The sequence below is a fragment of the Hydractinia symbiolongicarpus genome, chromosome 12 (assembly GCF_029227915.1).
Source record: "Hydractinia symbiolongicarpus strain clone_291-10 chromosome 12, HSymV2.1, whole genome shotgun sequence".
Classification (NCBI taxonomy): Eukaryota; Metazoa; Cnidaria; class Hydrozoa; order Anthoathecata; family Hydractiniidae; genus Hydractinia; species Hydractinia symbiolongicarpus.
This window is the reverse complement of record NC_079886.1, coordinates 26,541,590-26,555,678: the sequence shown is the minus strand read 5'-3', so window position 1 is coordinate 26,555,678 and position 14,089 is coordinate 26,541,590. Positions and strand designations below refer to the sequence as shown.

Here is a 14,089-nt window from a genome sequence, read left to right as displayed (position 1 = left end):
TTGAACGATTTTTTAAATTATTTTTTCACCACTAAGGCGCATGTGACTTGTAGTTTTTAAAAATGATTTTATTTTTGATGAGACGCTGAATAAAAGGAGTTTAATCGCCGGCAAACGAAAACCCGCAATTTCCCGTAAATCCCGGACTCGGCCCGTATAGTCAAAAGTACACAAAGAAAGTACCAGGGAGAAAACTCATTTCCCGAACGATTCTTTAAATTATTTTTTCACCACTAAAACGCATGAGACTTGTAGTTTTCAAAAATGATTTCATTTTTGATGAGACGCTGAATAAAAGGAGTTTAATCGCCGGCAAACGGAAACCCGCGATTTCCTGTAAATCCCGGAATCGGCCCGTATAGCCGAATGTATACAAAGAAAGTACCCAGGGAGTAAACTCATTTCTTGAACGATTTTTTAAATTATTTTTTCACCACTAAAACGCATGAGACTTTTAGTTTTCAAAAATGATTTCATTTTTGATGAGACGCTGAATAAAAGGAGTTTAATCTCCGGCAAACGAAAACCCGCGATTTCCCGTAAGTCCCGGACCCGGCCCGTATATTCAAAAGTATACAAAGAACGTACGCAGGGAGTAAACTCATTTCCCGAACAAATCTTTAAATTATATTTTCACCACTAAAACGCATGAGACTTGTACTTTTCAAAAATGATTTCATTTTTGATGAGACGCTGAATAAAAGTAGTTTAATCGCCAGCAAAGGAAAACCCGCGATTTGCCGTAAATCCCGGGCTTGACCCGTATAGTCGAATGTATACAAAGAAAGTAAACTGGGAGTAAACTCATTTCCCGAACGATTTTTTAAATCATTTTTTCACCACTAAAACGCATGAGACTTGTAGTTTTCAAAAATGATTTCGTTTTTGATGAGACGCTGAATAAAAGGAGTTTAATCGCCGGCAAACGAAAACCCGCAATTTCCCGTAAATCCCGGACTCGGCCCGTATAGTCAAAAGTACACAAAGAAAGTACCCAGGGAGTAAACTCATTTCCCGAACGATTCTTTAAATTATTTTTTCACCACTAAAACGCATGAGACTTGTAGTTTTCAAAAATGATTTCATTTTTGATGAAACGCTGAATAAAAGGAGTTTAATCGCCGGCAAACGAAAACCCGCGATTTCCTGTATATCCCGGAATCGGCCCGTATAGTCGAATGTATACAAAGAAAGTACCCAGGGAGTAAACTCATTTCTTGAACGATTTTTTAAATTATTTTTTCACCACTAAAACGCATGAGACTTTTAGTTTTCAAAAATGATTTCATTTTTGATGAGACGCTGAATAAAAGGAGTTTAATCTCCGGCAAATGAAAACCCGCGATTTCCCGTAAATCCCGGACCCGGCCCGTATAGTCAAAAGTATACAAAGAACGTACGCAGGGAGTAAACTCATTTCCCGAATGAATCTTTAAAATATATTTTCACCACTAAAACGCATGAAACTTGTACTTTTTAAAAATGATTTCATTTTTGATGAGACGCTGAATAAAAGAAGTTTAATCGCCGGCAAACGAAAACCCGCGATTTCCCGTAAATCCCGGGCTTGGCCCGTGTAGTCGAATGTATACAAAGAAAGTACCCAGGGAGTAAACTCAATTCCCGAACGATTTTTTAAATTATTTTGTCACCACTAAGACGCATGGGACTTGTAGTTTTCAAAAATGATTTTATTTTTTATGAGACGCTGAATAAAAGGAGTTTAATCGCCGGCAAACGAAAACCCGCGATTTCCCGTAATTCCCAGACTCGGCCCGTATAGTCAAAAGTATACAAAGAAAGTACACAGGGAGTAAACTCATTACCCGAACGATTTTTAAAATTATTTCTTCACTACTAAAACGCATGAGACTTGTAGTTTTCAAAAATGATTTAATTTTTGATGAGACGCTGAATAAAAGGAGTTTAATCGCCGGCAAACGAAAACCCGCGATTTCCTGTATATCCCGGAATCGGCCCGTATAGTCGAATGTATACAAAGAAAGTACCCAGGGAGTAAACTCATTTCTTGAACGATTTTTTAAATTATTTTTTAACCACTAAAACGCATGAGACTTTTAGTTTTCAAAAATGATTTCATTTTTGATGAGACGCTGAATAAAAGTAGTTTAATCGCCAGCAAAGGAAAACCCGCGATTTGCCGTAAATCCCGGGCTTGACCCGTATAGTCGAATGTATACAAAGAAAGTAAACTGGGAGTAAACTCATTTCCCGAACGATTTTTTAAATCATTTTTTCACCACTAAAACGCATGAGACTTGTAGTTTTCAAAAATGATTTCGTTTTTGATGAGACGCAGAATAAAAGGAGTTTAATCGCCGGCAAACGAAAAACCGCAATTTGCCGTAAATCCCGGGCCTGACCCGTATAGTCAAATGTATACAAAGAAAGTAAACTGGGAGTAAACTCATTTCCCGAACGATTTTTTAAATCATTTTTTCACCACTAAAACGCATGAGACTTGTAGTTTTCAAAAATGATTTCGTTTTTGATGAGACGCTGAATAAAAGGAGTTTAATCGCCGGCAAACGAAAACCCGCGATTTCCTGTATATCCCGGAATCGGCCCGTATAGCCGAATGTATACAAAGAAAGTACCCAGGGAGTAAACTCATTTCTTGAACGATTTTTTAAATTATTTTTTCACCACTAAAACGCATGAGACTTTTAGTTTTCAAAAATGATTTCATTTTTGATGAGACGCTGAATAAAAGGAGTTTAATCTCCGGCAAACGAAAACCCGCGATTTCCCGTAATTCCCGGACCCGGCCCGTATAGTCAAAAGTATACAAAGAACGTACGCAGGGAGTAAACTCATTTCCCGAATGAATCTTTAAATTATATTTTCACCACTAAAACGCATGAGACTTGTACTTTTTAAAAATGATTTCATTTTTGATGAGACGCTGAATAAAAGAAGTTTAATCGCCGGCAAACGAAAACCCGCGATTTCCCGTAAATCCCGGGCTTGGCCCGTATAGTCGAATGTATACAAAGAAAGTACCCAGGGAGTAAACTCAATTCCCGAACGATTTTTTAAATTATTTTTTCACCACTAAGACGCATGGGACTTGTAGTTTTCAAAAATGATTTTATTTTTTATGAGACGCTGAATAAAAGGAGTTTAATCGCCGGCAAACGAAAACCCGCGATTTCCCGTAATTCCGGGACTCGGCCCGTATAGTCAAAAGTATACAAAGAAAGTACACAGGGAGTAAACTCATTACCCGAACGATTTTTAAAATTATTTCTTCACCACTAAGACGCATGGGACTTGTAGTTTTCAAAAATGATTTTATTTTTTATGAGACGCAGAATAAAAGGAGTTTAATCGCCGGCAAACGAAAACCCGCAATTTCCCGTAAATCCCGGACTCGGCCCGTATAGTCAAAAGTACACAAAGAAAGTACCCAGGGAGAAAACTCATTTCCCGAACGATTCTTTAAATTATTTTTTCACCACTAAAACGCATGAGACTTGTAGTTTTCAAAAATTATTTCATTTTTGATGAGACGCTGAATAAAAGGAGTTTAATCGCCGGCAAACGAAAACCCGCGATTTCCTGTATATCCCGGAATCGGCCCGTATAGTCGAATGTATACAAAGAAAGTACCCAGGGAGTAAACTCATTTCTTGAACGATTTTTTAAATTATTTTTTCACCACTAAAACGCATGAGACTTTTAGTTTTCAAAAATGATTTCATTTTTGATGAGACGCTGAATAAAAGGAGTTTAATCTCCGGCAAACGAAAACCCGCGATTTCCCGTAAATCCCGGACCCGGCCCGTATATTCAAAAGTATACAAAGAACGTACGCAGGGAGTAAACTCATTTCCCGAACGAATCTTTAAATTATATTTTCACCACTAAAACGCATGAGACTTGTACTTTTCAAAAATGATTTCATTTTTGATGAGACGCTGAATAAAAGTAGTTTAATCGCCAGCAAAGGAAAACCCGCGATTTGCCGTAAATCCCGGGCTTGACCCGTATAGTCGAATGTATACAAAGAAAGTAAACTGGGAGTAAACTCATTTCTCGAACGATTTTTTAAATCATTTTTTCACCACTAAAACGCATGAGACTTGTAGTTTTCAAAAATGATTTCGTTTTTGATGAGACGCTGAATAAAAGGAGTTTAATCGCCGGCAAACGAAAAACCGCAATTTGCCGTAAATCCCGGGCCTGACCCGTATAGTCAAATGTATACAAAGAAAGTAAACTGGGAGTAAACTCATTTCCCGAACGATTTTTTAAATTAATTTTTTACCACTAAAACGCATAAGACTTGTAGTTTTCAAAAACGATTTCATTTTTGATGAGACGCAGAATAAAAGGAGTTTAATCGCCGGCAAACTAAAACCCGCAATTTCCCGTAAATCCCGGACTCGGCCCGTATAGTCAAAAGTACACAAAGAAAGTACCCAGGGAGTAAACTCATTTCCCGAACGATTCTTTAAATTATTTTTTCACCACTAAAACGCATGAGACTTGTAGTTTTCAAAAATGATTTCATTTTTGATGAAACGCTGAATAAAAGGAGTTTAATCGCCGGCAAACGAAAACCCGCGATTTCCTGTATATCCCGGAATCGGCCCGTATAGTCGAATGTATACAAAGAAAGTACCCAGGGAGTAAACTCATTTCTTGAACGATTTTATAAATTATTTTTTCACCACTAAAACGCATGAGACTTTTAGTTTTTAAAAATGATTTCATTTTTGATGAGACGCTGAATAAAAGGAGTTTAATCTCCGGCAAATGAAAACCCGCGATTTCCCGTAAATCCCGGACCCGGCTCGTATAGTCAAAAGTATACAAAGAACGTACGCAGGGAGTAAACTCATTTCCCGAATGAATCTTTAAATTATATTTTCACCACTAAAACGCATGAGACTTGTACTTTTTAAAAATGATTTCATTTTTGATGAGACGCTGAATAAAAGAAGTTTAATCGCCGGCAAACGAAAACCCGCGATTTCCCGTAAATCCCTGGCTTGGCCCGTATAGTCGAATGTATACAAAGAAAGTACCCAGGGAGTAAACTCAATTCCCGAACGATTTTTTAAATTATTTTTTCACCACTAAGACGCATGGGACTTGTAGTTTTCAAAAATGATTTTATTTTTTATGAGACGCTGAATAAAAGGAGTTTAATCGCCGGCAAACGAAAACCCGCGATTTCCTGTAATTCCCGGACTCGGCCCGTATAGTCAAAAGTATACAAAGAAAGTACAAAGGGAGTAAACTCATTACCCGAACGATTTTTAAAATTATTTCTTCACTACTAAAACGCATGAGACTTGTAGTTTTTAAAAATGACTTCATTTTTGATGAGACGCTGAATAAAAGGAGTTTAATCGCCAGCAAACGAAAACCCGCGATTTGCCGTAAATCCCGGGCTTGACCCATATAGTCGAATGTATACAAAGAAAGTAAACTGGGAGTAAACTCATTTCCCGAACGATTTTTTAAATTATTTTTACACCACTAAAACGCATGAGACTTTTAGTTTTCAAAAATGATTTCATTTTTGATGAGACGCTGAATAAAAGGAGTTTAATCTCCGGCAAACGAAAACCCGCGATTTCCCGTAAATCCCGGCCCCGGCCCGTATAGTCAAAAGTATACAAAGAACGTACGCAGGGAGTAAACTCATTTCCCGAACGAATCTTTAAATTATATTTTCACCACTAAAACGCATGAGACTTGTACTTTTCAAAAATGACTTCATTTTTGATGAGACGCTGAATAAAAGGAGTTTAATCGCCAGCAAACGAATACCCGCGATTTGCCGTAAATCCCGGGCTTGACCCATATAGTCGAATGTATACAAAGAAAGTAAACTGGGAGTAAACTCATTTCCCGAACGATTTTTTAAATTATTTTTACACCACTAAAACGCATGAGACTTTTAGTTTTCAAAAATGATTTCATTTTTGATGAGACGCTGAATAAAAGGAGTTTAATCTCCGGCAAACGAAAACCCGCGATTTCCCGTAAATCCCGGACCCGGCCCGTATAGTCAAAAGTATACAAAGAACGTACGCAGGGAGTAAACTCATTTCCCGAACGAATCTTTAAATTATATTTTCACCACTAAAACGCATGAGACTTGTACTTTTCAAAAATGATTTCATTTTTGATGAGACGCTGAATAAAAGACGTTTAATCGCCGGCAAACGAAAACCCGCGATTTCCCGTAAATCTCGGGCTTGGCCCGTATAGTCGAATGTATACAAAGAAAGTACCCAGGGAGTAAACTCAATTCCCGAACGATTTTTTAAATTATTTTTTCACCACTAAGACGCATGGGACTTGTAGTTTTCAAAAATGATTTCATTTTTTATGAGACGCTGAATAAAAGGAGTTTAATCGCCGGCAAACGAAAACCCGCGATTTCCCGTAAATCCCGGACTCGGCCCGTATAGTCAAAAGTATACAAAGAAAGTACCCAGGGAGTAAACTCATTAACCGAACGATTTTTAAAATTATTTCTTCACCACTAAAACGCATGAGACTTGTAGTTTTTAAAAATGATTTCGTTTTTGACGAGACGCTGAATAAAAGGAGTTTAATCGCCGGCAAACGAAAACCCGTAATTTGCCGTAAATCCCGGGCCTGACCCGTATAGTCAAATGTATACAAAGAAGGTAAACTGGGAGTAAACTCATTTCCCGAAGGATTTTTTAAATTAATTTTTTACCACTAAAACGCATAAGACTTGTAGTTTTCAAAAACGATTTCATTTTTGATGAGACGCAGAATAAAAGGAGTTTAATCGCCGGCAAACGAAAACCCGTAATTTCCCGTAAATCCCGGACTCGGCCCGTATAGTCAAAAGTATACAAAGAAAGTACCCAGGGAGTAAACTCATTTCTTGAACGATTTTTTAAATTATTTTTTCACCACTAAAACGCATGAGACTTGTAGTTTTCAAAAATGATTTCGTTTTTGATGAGACGCTGAATAAAAGGAGTTTAATCGCCGGCAAACGAAAACCCGCGATTTCCCGTAAATCCCGGGCTTGACCGTATAGTCGAATGTATACAAAGAAAGTAAACTGGGAGTAAACTCATTTCCCGAACAATTTTTTAAATTATTTTTTCACCACTAAAACGCATGAGACTTGTAGTTTTCAAAAACGATTTCATTTTTGATGAGACGCTGAATAAAAGGAGTTCAATCTCCGGCAAACGAAAACACGCGATTTCCCGTAAATCCCAGATTCGGCCCGTATAGTCAAAAAGTATACAAAGAAAGTAAACTGGGAGTAAACTCATTTCCCGAACAATTTTTTAAATTATTTTTTCACCACTAAAACGCATGAGACTTGTAGTTTTCAAAAATGATTTCATTTTTGATGAGACGCTGAATAAAAGGAGTTTAATCGCCGGCAAACAAAAACCCGCGATTTGCCGTAAATCCCAGGCTTGACCCGTATAGTGGAATGTATACAAAGAAAGTAAACTGGGAGTAAACTCATTTCCCGCACGATTTTTTAAATTAATTTTTTACCACTAAAACGCATAAGACTTGTAGTTTTCAAAAACGATTTCATTCTTGATGAGACGCTGAATAAAAGGAGTTTAATCTCTGGCAAACCAAAACCTGCGATTTCCCGTAAATCCCAGATTCGGCCCGTATAGTCAAAAGTATACAAAGAAAGTACGCAGGGAGTGAACTCATTTCCCGAACGATTCTTTAAATTATTTTTCCACCAGTAAAACGCTTGAGACTTTTAGTTTTCAAAAATGATTTCATTTTTGATGAGACGCTGAATAAAAGGAGTTTAATCGCCGGCAAACGAAAACCCCGCGATTTGCCGTAAATCCCGGGCTTGACCCATATAGTCGAATTTATACGAAGAAAGTAAACTGGGAGTAAACTCATTTCCCGAACGATTTTTTAAATTATGTTTTTACCACTAAAACGCAGGAGACTTGTAGTTTTCAAAAATGATTTCGTTTTTGATGAGACGCTGAATAAAAGGAGTTTAATCGCTGACAAACGAAAACCCGCGATTTGCCGTAAATCCCGGGCTTGACCGTATAGTCGAATATATACAAAGAAAGTAAACTGGGAGTAAACTCATTTCCCGAACAATTTTTTAAATTATTTTTTCACCACTAAAACGCACGAGACTTGTAGTTTTCAAAAATGATTTCATTTTTGTTGAGACGCTGAATAAAAGGAGTTTAATCGCCGGCAAACGAAAACCCGAGAGTTCCCGTAAATCCCGGGCTTGACCCATATAGTCGAATTTATACGAAGAAAGTAAACTGGGAGTAAACCCATTTCCCGAACGATTTTTTAAATTAATTTTTTACCACTAAAACGCATAAGACTTGTAGTTTTCAAAAACGATTTCATTCTTGATGAGACGCTGAATAAAAGGAGTTTAATCTCCGGCAAACGAAAACCCGCGATTTTCCGTATATCACGGACTCGGCCCGTACAGTGAAAAGTATACAAATAAAGTACCCAGTGAGTAAACTCATTTCCCAAACGATTCTTTAAATTATTTTTTCACCACTAAAACGCATGAGACTTTTAGTTTTCAAAAATGATTTTACTTTTGATGAGACGCTGAATAAAAGGAGTTTAATCGCCGGCAAACGAAAACCCGCGATTTTCCGTATATCACGGACTCGGCCCGTACAGTGAAAAGTATACAAATAAAGTACCCAGTGAGTAAACTAATTTCCCAAACGATTCTTTAAATTATTTTTTCACCACTAAAATGCATGAGACTTTTAGTTTTCAAAAATGATTTTATTTTTGATGAGACGCTGAATAAAAGGAGTTTAATCGCCGGCAAACGAAAACCCGAGAGTTCCCGTAAATCCCGGGCTTGACCCATATAGTCGAATTTATACGAAGAAAGTAAACTGGGAGTAAACTCATTTCCCGAACGATTTTTTAAATTAATTTTTTACCACTAAAACGCATAAGACTTGTAGTTTTCAAAAACGATTTCATTCTTGATGAGACGCTGAATAAAAGGAGTTTAATCTACGGCAAACGAAAACCCGCGATTTTCCGTATATCACGGACTCGGCCCGTACAGTGAAAAGTATACAAATAAAGTACCCAGTGAGTAAACTCATTTCCCAAACGATTCTTTAAATTATTTTTTCACCACTAAAACGCATGAGACTTTTAGTTTTCAAAAATGATTTTATTTTTGATGAGACGCTGAATAAAAGGAGTTTAATCGCCGGCAAACGAAAACCCGCGATTTGCTAAAAATCCCGGGCTTGACCCGTATAGTGGAATGTATACAAAGAAAGTAAACTGGGAGTAAACTCATTTCCCGAACGATTTTTTAACTTAATTTTTTACCACTAAAACGCATGAGACTTGTAGTATTCAAAAATGATTTCGTTTTTGATGAGACGCTGAATAAAAGGAGTTTAATCGCCGGCAAACGAAAACCCGCGATTTCCCGTAAATCCCGGGCTTGGCCGTATAGTCGAATGTATACAAGGAAAGTAAACTGGGAGTAAACTCATTTCCCGAACAATTTTTTAAATTATTTTTTTACCACTAAAACGCATGAGACTTGTAGTGTTCAAAAATGATTTCATTTTTGATGAGACGCTGAATAAAAGGAGTTTAATCGCCTGCAAACGAAAACCCGGGAGTTCCCGTAAATCCTGGGCCTGACCCGTATAGTCGAATGTATACAGAGAAAGTAAACTGGGAGTAAACTCATTTCCCGAACGATTTTTTAAATTAATTTTTTACCACTAAAACGCATGAGACTTGTAGTTTTCAAAAACCATTTCATTCTTTATGAGACGCAGAATAAAAGGAGTTAAATCTCCGGCAAACGAAAACCCGCGATTTCCCGTAAATCCCAGACTCGGCCCGTATAGTCGAATGTATACAAAGAACGTAAACTGGGAGGAAACTCATTTCCCGAACGATTTTTTAAATTAAATTCTTACCACTAAAACGCATGAGACTTGTAGTTCTCAAAAACGATTTTATTCTTGATGAGACGCTGAATAAAAGGAGTTTAATCTCCGGCAAACAAAAACCCGCGATTTCCCGTAAATCCCAGACTCGGCCCGTATAGTCGAATGTATACAAAGAACGTAAACTGGGAGGAAACTCATTTCCCGAACGATTTTTTAAATTAAATTCTTACCACTAAAACGCATGAGACTTGTAGTTCTCAAAAACGATTTTATTCTTGATGAGACGCTGAATAAAAGGAGTTTAATCTCCGGCAAACGAAAACCCGCGATTTCCCGTAAATCCCAGATTCGGCCCGTATAGTCAAAAAGTATACAAATAAAGTACCCAGGGAGTAAACTCATTTCCCGAACGATTCTTTAAATTATTTTTTCACCACTAAAACGCATGAGACTTGTAGTTTTCAAAAATGATTTCATTTTTGATGAGACGCTGAATAAAAGGAGTTTAATCTCCGGCAAACGAAAACCCGCGATTTCCCGTAAATCCCAGATTCGGCCCGTATAGTCAAAAAGTATACAAAGAAAGTACCCAGGGAGTAAACTCATTTCCCGAACGATTCTTTAAATTATTTTTTCACCACTAAAACGCATGACACTTGTAGTTTTCAAAAATGATTTCATTCTTGATGAGACGCTGAATAAAAGGAGTTTAATCTCCGGCAAACGAAAACCCGCGATTTCCCGTAAATCCCAGATTCGGCCCGTATAGTCAAAAGTATACAAAGAAAGTACGCAGGGAGTAAACTCATTTCACGAAGGATTCTTTAAATTATTTTTCACCACTAAAAAGCATGAGACTTGTAGTTTTCAAAAATGATTTCGTTTTTGATGAGACACTGAATAAAAAAGTTTAATCGCCGGCAAACGAAAACCCGCGATTTTCCGTATATCACGGACTCGGCCCGTAGAGTGAAAAGTATACAAAGAAAGTACCCAGGGAGTAAACTCATTTCCCGAACGATTTTTTAAATTAATTTTTTACCACTAAAACGCATAAGACTTGTAGTTTTCAAAAACGATTTCATTATTGATGAGACGCTGAAGATATAAAAAAACTCACACTATTTCTAGGTCCCTGAGTTTAAGGCAAAATAATGCAGGCAGTAAGTTGTGGACCAGTCCATTCCGAACTTTATTTTCAGTTAGGGGCATCTTTTGATCTTGAAAAAAATATAGTAGGTATAATGGTAGTTAATATATGGTAATATATGGTAGTTGTGCTACGAAGATTGATGTATGTTGTATTCATTTTGCTTAAATGAATTGATGTTAAAACTGGAAAGATTATGTCGACTGAATTATATTTATTATGCGAGAAGAGAATAAAGACGTTTGAAATAAAACTAGGCATCTAAAGGTTTATATGGAAAGAGTTTAAAAGTTTTTTTTGGATTTACGTATGCCATATAAGAGATTTTAAGGAAATCGTACTCTATTTGTGGCTATCGACGAAAATTGCGACTCTTATACATTCCGAAGTAATTTTATTGCTTATACAAAGATTACTTTGGATTAGTTGGTTTATATGCAGAAAATTTTAAACGTTTTTGGGTATTACACGTCCCGGCAAATTGCAACAAGTTGCAAAATTTCTTATCAACACTCTATATCACCATGGTAACCACAATGTCTTATGCCGTAATATTAATAACATCACTAATTACTTTATGTATTGATTTTAACGATAGCATTGAGACCATTGAAATAAATGCAACGATTGTAAAAGGTGACAGAAGCTATAGTTACGTTATTAAAAGAGGTAAAGCAAGAGTCTCCTATTATAACAATACGTGTGCTACATTTAATATTATTTTGCAAAGTGGCGACGTGGAAACCAACCCCGGGCCCAAACCCCAAGCAACTAAGTGCATTAAATGTAGAGCAACTATCAGACGAAATCAAAAGCAGCTCGCCTGTGAAATGTGTTTTAATCGAACTCATGCAAAATGTGCCGATACCAACTTGACACATTCCATAATGAATTGTATTCCGGTAAAGTGGACATGTACTGACTGTACACACTTATTAATGCCGTTTGCGCGAGAGAATGATTTGAATTCAACTATTTCATCAACTATTTCAGGTGCAACATACAGCAGTCATCAACACGCATTGCATGAACATTATCAAAAATTGAGAGTACTGCACATAAACACACAATCGATGACATCTAATTTTAACGATTTACTGGTATTATTGGATGACCACCCATTCGACATTGTTTGCTTATCCGAAACATGGCTAAAAAATAATGCTAATTTATTGGAATACGTCCGTATACCTGGTTACTCAATGGAATATGTGAATAGAGACCAAATTCGAGGAGGGGGTGTTGGAATTTATGTGAACAGTTTGATCAAATATCGCATTCGAAAGGATATTAATGATATGTACGAAAATTTAGAGCATATATGGATCGAGGTAGATGGCCGAAACAAGCATAGTAAACTACTTCTTGGGGTCATATACCGCTCGGAAAGAATCATCTCCTTTTCTGACTGGTTAACTAAATTTGAAGATTTGATAACTTATATCCAAACAACATGGGATGGCCTGCTACTTATAACAGGGGACATAAACATAAATCTTCTCAAACCAGAATGTTGCCAAGTAAGACATTTCAACAATATTTTATCTGCATTCAACCTTAAACAGATAGTATCAAAGCCAACCAGGATGACTCCTTTAAGCGCAACATTGATCGATCATATGATAATTAACAATAATACCAAAATCGCACATACTGATGTATTACCATGCGAAACTATTAGTGACCATGATGGACCTTACGCTATCATCAACATTAAATACGATAAGTTTAAACCTCGATATAAAATGATAAGAGATGAAAGGCAGTTTGATAGGGAATCTTTTGTGTCGGATTTCTCATACCTACCGACATCAGTTATATACGCTATAGATGATCCAGAAGAAAAAGTGGAGATACTTCACAAGTTCATGCAAGATTGCATTGATAGACATGCCCCGTTAAGAAAAACAAAAATAACAAGACCACCATCTCCATGGATTCATACTTTAAACATAAAAAGTGACCAAACGAAGCGAAATAAACTTCGAAAACTTGCTCATGAAACTAACGATCAAATGATATGGAACGAATTTCGACAACTTAAAAACTCTGTTAAGAAAAAGATCAAGAAAGCTAAAGTTTCCTTTTATAGAAAAGCACTTAGTTCTAAAAACTCGAAAGAAGTGTGGAACACTATCAATCGAATTTTACATCCTCCTTCGAAGCCTCTTCATTTTGACGCTGATGGTGTAAACACTTTTTTTGCCGGAACAGCTGAGCGAGTTACTGGATCAATTCCAAAATCTGAAATTGATTTAAAGGAAGTACTCCAAACATTACCACCATCGACTTCCAAAATGTTTCAACTCAGACATGTTAAGTATGAGGAGGTACTTAAAGAACTTAAAGGACTACGTAACGATATATCAACTGGGTTTGATGATATACCAGTGAAATATGTTAAATTACTAGCAAATGAAATTTCTTCTGTTCTAACATATATTATAAATACGTGCATTGAGAAAAAATGCTTCCCGTGTCAATGGAAAGTGGCAAGAGTCGCACCTATTCCAAAAGTGAATGTTCCTACATCAATAAAAGAACTACGACCGATCTCCATCCTTCCTATTTTATCCAAAGTATTTGAACGTCTTATCCTTACACAAATGATAATCTTTATCGATGAGAATTCTTTATATTCCGAAACGATGTCCGGGTACCGAAAAGGACACTCCTCGACTACTTTGTTGATGAAACTTAGAACGGATATCAAAGAAGCAATGAGTAAAAACGAAATCAGTCTTGTAGTATTAGCTGACTTTTCAAAAGCCTTTGATACTGTTCAATATGAAACTACAATGAGGAAACTCAACCAAATCGGTTTTTCCAAAGAGTTTGTTGAACTAATTTTGAGTTACTTGTGTGGCAGAAAACAAATTGTGCGAATTAATGATAAGACCTCTGAATTTTGTAACATCACATCTGGTGTGCCGCAAGGGTCAATATTAGGCCCTGTTATTTTCAATTTATACGTCACTGACCTGGAAATTTG

At 36.7% G+C, this 14,089-nt stretch overlaps 1 protein-coding gene across 1 annotated transcript; it reads left to right on the top strand.

Annotated features, from left to right (window-relative positions):
* The first annotated feature begins 11,293 nt into the window (after positions 1 to 11,293).
* On the top strand, positions 11,294 to 13,707 carry LOC130621419 (uncharacterized). Its single transcript, XM_057436700.1, has 3 exons — positions 11,294 to 11,354; positions 11,509 to 13,613; positions 13,678 to 13,707. The coding sequence occupies exons 1-3, from the start codon at positions 11,294 to 11,296 to the stop codon at positions 13,705 to 13,707; spliced, it is 2,196 nt and encodes a 731-aa protein (XP_057292683.1).
* The last annotated feature ends 382 nt before the right edge of the window (positions 13,708 to 14,089 follow it).